This window comes from Phyllobates terribilis, unplaced genomic scaffold, assembly GCF_046119375.1.
Source record: "Phyllobates terribilis strain yellow unplaced genomic scaffold, ASM4611937v1 Scaffold_7421__1_contigs__length_37753, whole genome shotgun sequence".
Lineage (NCBI taxonomy): Eukaryota > Metazoa > Chordata > Amphibia > Anura > Dendrobatidae > Phyllobates > Phyllobates terribilis.
The window spans coordinates 30,178-37,754 of NW_027370162.1; the positions used below are offsets into that span (position 1 = coordinate 30,178).

General features: G+C 42.2%; 1 protein-coding gene across 1 annotated transcript; it reads left to right on the plus strand.

The window, feature by feature from the left end:
• The first annotated feature begins 232 nt into the window (after positions 1 to 232).
• On the plus strand, positions 233 to 2,968 carry LOC141251660 (uncharacterized). The gene is made up of 4 exons (XM_073670385.1): positions 233 to 294; positions 756 to 825; positions 901 to 2,034; positions 2,531 to 2,968. Exons 1-4 carry the CDS (start codon positions 233 to 235, stop codon positions 2,966 to 2,968), a joined length of 1,704 nt encoding a protein of 567 aa, XP_073526486.1.
• The last annotated feature ends 4,609 nt before the right edge of the window (positions 2,969 to 7,577 follow it).

A 7,577-nucleotide genomic window follows, 5' to 3' on the forward strand; every position in this document is an offset into this window, starting at 1 on the left:
AACTGGTTGTACCAGAGCTCTGCTAAGAAATACTCATCCCTTTAACAAACTTATTCCAAAAACACCACCCTTTTCTCCTAATCTTATCTCTAACTCTTTGTTAGAACTTAGAAGCTGCTTCTTCTGCTTAAACTTTGTTCCTTTATAAACACAGCTCCCTATTTGATTGTAGATTTCAAGTGTTTTATGCTTTTTGTTCCTTTGTTTATTGCATCATTTCTGTGTGGCAAAGATGAAGTTCATGAAACTTGGATCGAAGCCTGATGCCTTTCAAAGTAATGGGGATAATATCAGGTAAATTCTGTAGGACCATCTTTGTTAATGCCTTTTCTTTCATCCCTTTCTTTTTTTTTATTAATAAATCTTTTGAGCAAAGTATGTAGGATTGTCATGGTAGATTAGTAGTTATTTTTTGGATAATCTAATTTACATAGGAGAATAGAAAGTTGATTCGGTCTTCAGATACTTTAGCATTTTGCAGCTAACTATTGCTGATTGAAGACTCTGCTAAGTTCTTCATTCTTTATCTTCCACCACTGAAGTTACATTCTTCTATCTCCTGAGCGTTCTTTTTTTATTCACTTAATTTTTCAAATTTTATTGAGCTTCATTCATGTATGCTTCTGCAATCAACCATGAAAAGAATTGTTGCAGAGGAATATATTCTGAATACTATTTTTCTCTTTATTCTTGTTCTTTCATGTCAATAAACGATGAACCAGTATCCGTGAGTTTCTCTTTATTCTTGTCTGCAGATACGTTGCTTCTGAGCTCTCCAGCGACCTAGTTGTGAATGTCGTAGATGTCAAATTCTATCTACATAAGGTATAATAAAAGTTTCACTAAAAAATTCATTACATCTATAATTATTCTTACTAAATCAACATCAAAACTTTGCAGTTTCCCCTTCTATCAAAGAGCGCTCGTTTACAAAAGCTAGTTGACATAGCAACCGAAGAAGGAAAAGATGAAATATACATCCAAGACATACCTGGAGGGCCCGCAGCCTTTGAGATATGCGCAAAATACTGCTATGGTATGACAGTCACTTTAAACGCATACAACGTAGTAGCTGCTCGTTGTGCCGCTGAGTATCTAGAAATGCATGAAACCGTTGAGAAGGGCAATTTGGTCTATAAGATTGAGGTGTTCTTAAACTCCAGCCTTTTCAGAGGATGGAAAGACTCAATTATTGTCCTTCAAACCACGAAATCTCTTCTTCAATGGTCTAAGGAGCTTAAACTGATAACTCATTGCCTTGATGCTTTAGCTTCAATGGCTTCCATTGACAGCTCGAAGGTGGAGTGGTCGTACACTTACAACCGAAAAAAGTTACCTTCAGAAAACGGATTGAGAATGGAACAGCATTCTGTTCCAAATGATTGGTGGGTGGAGGATTTATGTGATCTCGACGTTGAGCTATATAAACGGGTTATAAACACTATTAAGACAAAGAACCGGGTTTCGAGTGATGTTATTGGTGAGGCTCTGAAGGCTTATTTGTTCAGGAGGCTACCCGGTTTTATTAAAGGCACGGTGCAAGGAGGAGATAATGTTAAAAACCAATTGCTCGTCACGAATGTGGTGCAGTTATTGCCTAGTGAAAAGGGTAGTGTTTCGTGTGGCTTTTTACTTAGGCTGTTGAGAGCGGCTTTGGCTCTCGAGTGTAAGGATTCGGTTACAAAAGAGTTGATCGGGAGAATCGCGTGGCAGTTGGACGAGGCTTCGGTTGCCGATTTGCTGATACGGGCTCGCCCTTCTGACGGGGAGAGTTGCACGGTTTACGATGTTGAATTGGTGGTTGAGTTGGTGAAGGAGTTCGTTTTGCGCGTTCAGAATGAGACGGATATGGGTGTTGGTGAAACCGAAATGTGCAACGGAATGGTGGCCAAGCTCGTTGATTGCTACCTTGCTGAAGTTTCGAGGGACCCGAATCTACCAATTTCGTTTTTCGTCGGTTTGGCTGAGCTCGTCGCGGGTTTTCCTAGGGCTTCTCATGATGGACTCTACCGTGCTATCGACATGTTTCTCAAGGTTAGTTTTAATCTCTTTAGCTATAAAATTAGAAAATTTAGGAATTTGAAGGAATAAATGTTGGACCAAATCTTCCCTTATCAAATAGCCTTGTGAATTGAATGAGTAGTAATTACTACCTCCGTTCTCTTAAAGTTGTCATTTTGAATTTTTTTCCTCCTATATTAAGAAAATTATTATTGTGTATTGAAAATCTAAGTTTTTCTCAATTGTACTGTACACTCACAAGACACAACCCATTTGAACAAATAGATAGAGAATAAAGAGTCAACATAATTTAATGATTTTTATGTGATAAATTGCGTCGAAATTCTATATTGACAAACATTTGTGAACAAATTTTGAAGGATAAAATTACAATGTCTGGAAAATGGAGGTAGTATTAGAAAACTACAATTCCCGTGTTATAATTTGATAGGAATATCGTTCCTGTATCCAACTAAACGAGCACTTATTAATTTCGATCTGAATTTGCATTGTCCAAATAAAACTGCAGGAACATCCCGGGATAAGTAAGAGCGAGAGAAAGCGAATATGCAGGTTAATGGACTGTCGGAAGCTATCAGCGGAGGCGTCAACGCACGCCGTTCAAAACGAGCGTCTCCCGTTACGCGTGGTGGTGCAAGTTCTCTTCTTCGAGCAGGCCAGAGGAGGGGCGTCATTACCCTCCGGTGGGTCCCACAGCAGCTCCAGGTCAGCGACCACCAACACTGAGGATGATTTAGATGGGGTCCCCACAACCGAGGAGCTCAAGGCCTTGAAGGGCGAGCTGGCGTGCCTCAGAATAGGGCCCGCAGGCAGTAGAACGGGCCCGAGAAACGAGGCTGAGAAGGCGGCTAATGATAAGGTTAAGGGACTGATTATGTCAAAGAGATTGGTGTCTAAGCTTGTTTCCGGAAAGGATAGAGATGGAGAAAACAGCAGCTCAGAGTGAAAAAGATAGTATTAAGTGATGAAATTATGATTGTTAGTTTGTTTAGGGGATGTAGATTATTATTATTATACTGACTTTAAATGTAGGGCTTGCTTTGATCGAATGTGATGTTTACCCAGAAGTTGTGCTTAGTGTTTTGTATCAGCTGGACTGATGTATGATTATTCAGTAGTAAGATTAAGGATGTAATCCAGTTGCTTTAGATTACTGGATTTGGTATTATTATCAAACATGGTAAGGCATTTTGTTTATGAGAATTTGACCCAATGTAATGATTTCCTAACTCCTTGTTATAGAAAAGAAATTTGACATCTCATATCATTAATATTAAGATCATTTTGACGGATCGTGAACGTGGTGTTAGATTTATATTAAGATCAATTTTGACGGATCGTGAACGGGGTGTTAGATTTATTATAGGTGATCATGTAGGTAAAATTATTGCAGCTAATAGTGTTAAAGTCCAGAATTCTTGTCCAGACAACACTTTTTCGTCGAGGAGGCTGAAAGTCCAAATTTGCTCTTCTTCGCCGAGGGAGAGTTGTATTAAGGTCGTCAAGAGTCTTGTATGGATCGTCGATGACTTTCTGTTCCACTTCGTCGATGTACCTGCATAGCCAAGCCCATAGGAGTTCTTCCTTTAGATTTGGCTCTTCGACGTTCAAGTTAGTCGAGGCTCGAACGAGGGTTAAAAGTGTTTAGATAGAAAAATAACGGCAAAGTAGGGATCAAGTCTTTGTGAGGAAGAAATACTGCTCGAGGACCTTTGGAGTTTTTCCAAAGAAGAATGACTCCGCTGTCACTTTCTCTGTCAATTTTGGCAGAGTTTCAGTACTGCAAAATGGAATGTGAACAGTGTACTTCTGACCAATTACTATTTATAGGGGAATAAATGGTCCCCTACCTTTCCATTTCTATCCAATCATATCACGTCATTCTTTTAGTTTCATATTTCCCTTTTCTTGGGCTTTAGGCTCATGGGCCTTTTCCCTAAAACTAGGCTATAAGGACCGAAAATTAGGTGCAATGAAATCTGCCCCAACATCTAGCCCTACAAGTATCCCGAGCGATAAAGCTCGCGAGACTTGTATTTCTGTTGGTAGAGGCAAGGTTTCTTGGGTCTGAGGATGGTCCTTAGGGATTTGTTTGTTCGAGTATTTCAAAAATCACTTACATGTGATCTTGTCGTGGGTACGCCGGTCTTCGTCGAAGGTTGTTTAATGAAAGGCCACTCCCGTCTTTGAAGCTCGAATGGTTCGATGGTGTCTCCCGGTCTTTTCCTCCTCGCACGCGCATTTCCTCAAAAGTTCGCTCCTTCACGCGCCCTTTTCCCCGAGTTATGTTGAAAGTAAAGCGTGGTTGGGCGGGCTACTCCTATTTACTTGCCACGTGTCACGCCAGGAAACTCCGACGTTTCGTCTTCCACCGTCCTATAAAAGAGACCCCTCACTGTCATTTTCACTTTTTACCGCTCGCTTCATCTTACTTGCTCTCTCCCAAAAAAGGATCGTTTTTTTTTCCGGCAACGCTTCTTTCAACCGCTGCTCTTTCTGGTGCTTGTGGTTAGTAGTCAACTCCCATCGTTCTTGTTTCTTTAAGGTCTTTTAATGGCGGAAGCAAATATCCCCCTTTCATCCTTCTTGCCCATTTTTTGAAAATGAAAGATCTGAAAAGTCATTTTGGGAAAAGGCGCCTTATCAATCAAATGACATCAATCACTGTCTAGTTCTTAATAAATGCTTTCACGCGGCTCAATCCATGCGCTTTTACCTTTATACCTTTTTTCCCTTTTTTACTTCTTGGTTTTTTTGGGTGCCTCGCGAAGGTTCCCTTCCCTCGTCTGCTCTTCCCATCGACGAGGGTTAATAACGAGACCTTTTCTTTCCTTTCGCGAGGTTGTTTATACCTTGAAAATTAATCACTTTCGTCCTATTTGCAGAGAGTAGCACATCTACTGTTCGAGATTCGAAGGTCGAGATAGAAGAAACTTGCTCCTCGTCGAGCATCTTTCGTACCTTATCTGCTGAGGAGGGTGATGCCCAAAGGCGGAATGGGGATGAAGCGGTCCCAAGTAATCAGGCAATCATCCCTCAATCGCAAACGATCATCTACCATACCTTTCCTCCATCTCCGTCGGTCGTCCGCTATACGCCCGTTGAAATCCCGATAGTGGCAGTGATTCATTCCCCTCCCATGTTAATCTTAGATGGCTGAATAGCCCCGGTCCCGTGTTCACTCCCGGTTGAGAATATGAGACCCTCGAGGTCCACCATTAGGACCATTCACCTGGAGGACTACGCTCGAGAGTTCCTTTCTCCTCGAGGTAAGGTCCTTAGCCTGCCGATCAACAGTGGGCAATACTTAGATTATTATGGCGCTTTCTTCCCGATCAGTCGGCATGCCCTTCGAGCAGGCTTTAGGCTTCCGATCCCTCGGTTTATGAGAGCCATCCTTGATGAGGAACAGTTAAGCCCTACGTAGATACACCCAAATTTTTGGAGACACTCTACAGTTTTCCAGCTTAGGTATCATGAAATAGGGTACACTCCCTCGGCGCACCTGTTCCGAGCCTTGTACAAGCCCTATACTTATGTTTGGGGTCTCATTACTTGTTTTTGCAAGTATATTCCCCATTATAGGATGCCAAGCAACGAAACAGGGTGGCTTCATCGACGGATCTTGGTGAAGCCTGCCAAGGAGCATCAATGAACCATAGTATACGAGTATCCGGGTTCGCGAATGAGTTTCTCTATTCTTGGACGAGCAGCTTAGGAAAACCAAGGAGGACTTTTGTTCTTTTAAAAAGATAGGCTTGAATAATTTCAACAACATACTGACTATCGAGTTTCTTGCAAAATGTGGTCTCAGCCAACTACCGCCCCCTCGTCGTAGGAAGCTAGAATCTTCCCTTAGATTTATATGTATTGTATGTGTTGTGATATTCTTAATTCTTTCCTTGTGTTTTCTGGAACAGAGCAGTGCTTTGATTTTTTTGAATATCGAGGACGATGAGGACCATCAAGCTCATTCCCATCATGCGCCGCCCAATGGTGTCATCCCTATTTCAAGCTCAACGGCCCAGGGTCCGACCGATCCTCTAATCGCATTGCCTACCACAAAAATCATCCCTGAAGATTCCATCCCCTTGTCCGAGCATCTTAAACATAAGAGGGATGGCTCATAAAAAAGCATCTCTCGCCCGTCCAAGAAGAAGCATATGGTCAAGGAGACCGAGGGTCCTGTGTCATCAGCTTCGGCTCAGGATAATCTTGATTATGTTAACATGATGACGGGGACTTCAAGCAAAAGCTCTGGTGGTTTCCTTCTTACTCTTGATCTTTCTCGGCGGACCATGAACCGAACCATGCCAGTGTTGAACCCTCCCATGTACATCGATGGGATGATTAAGGATGACACAATCGCCGGGATCCCGCTTATTGGTGGGGGTAAGTTTGGATCTATACTTAGCTATTTTTTCTTTCTTCATTGTCTTCACTTATCTTTGTTTTCGTTCCTTTAGGCGGTACATCTATGCATGGATGCTTCGTCGAATTTTGAAGAAGGCCTGAAAAATGCTACGGCTGACTTGGCAAAGAATTACGATGAACTGGACCTAAGTCGTAAGGAGATGAGCAAGTCAGTCCAAGAGCTGCGGGCACAAGTTAGAAAACTTCAATGGGATGCAAGTAAAGATAAAGAATGGATTTAGAAGACGATATTCGAGAAGAACGGGGAGCTGAGAAAGGTGCTCGAGGAACTGAACAGAAAAGTGAGGAGATAGTTGTAGAAAGAACTTCCACCGAGGCGCTGGCTGCCGAGCTCAAAGCTCTGAAGGCAAACCTAGCAACGACCATTTAGAATGCTCTATAGGAAGTAGTCGTCGAGTATGGCAGTAGCCATCGTGAGGCTTCTCGTATGCATTTCCTTTCTCAATACTAGGTATGCGTTTTTGTGAGGTGAACAAGCTTCAGGCGGCCGAGCAGGGTTTGCTTAACTTCAAGATTGATGGGAAGAGGCTACACGATTAGCCTTTGGTGTTGCCCAAATACATCCCCTCTCCCCTTGGTGCCTATGCTATGGATAGTAAAAGGACGCTCGAGGCGTGGTCGGTGACCAGTATCTCTTTCGAGAGTCCTATTACTCCTGTTCGTAAACATGAGGTGCTAAAAGGTATGGCCGTCTTCTCAAGGACGAGAAAATCTCGGAATGTTGCTAAGGACGCTGCTAAAGACTCCAAAAAGGATGGCACTAAGAATGTTGATAAGGGTGGTGCTAAAAATGCCGAGAAGGATGGCGCTCCCTCTTCCAATCCTTCTCCAGCATCAACTGCTTCTTAGGAAATTTTACTATTTAAGGTTCGTCGAACAATGATAAAAAAAATTGGTAGTCCTGAGGGGCTTATAAATTGATATTGGTTATTGCTTTGCCATACTTAGTACTTTTGTTAAATGCTTGACTTGCTTTATATCTTGCCTCCCTCGCAACCTTCCCTTACTACCCTTTTCCTTTCCTACTATGTGATTGTTATCATATGTGGGAATGGTAGAAATAATGAGGTTGTGAGTGTTTTTCCTCGTCGAGGGGACATGTTTTAAATGCCATAGAAATT

Excerpts from the sequence above, each read along its gene's own strand:
- LOC141251660 (XM_073670385.1), top strand. The coding sequence starts at position 233 with ATGAAGTTCATGAAACTTGGATCGAAGCCTGATGCCTTTCAAAGTAAT. Across the intron at positions 295-755 it reads AGTAATGGGGATAATATCAG|ATACGTTGCTTCTGAGCTCT; the intron begins GTAAATTCTGTA and ends TCTTGTCTGCAG. Across the intron at positions 2,035-2,530 it reads CTATCGACATGTTTCTCAAG|GAACATCCCGGGATAAGTAA; the intron begins GTTAGTTTTAAT and ends ATAAAACTGCAG.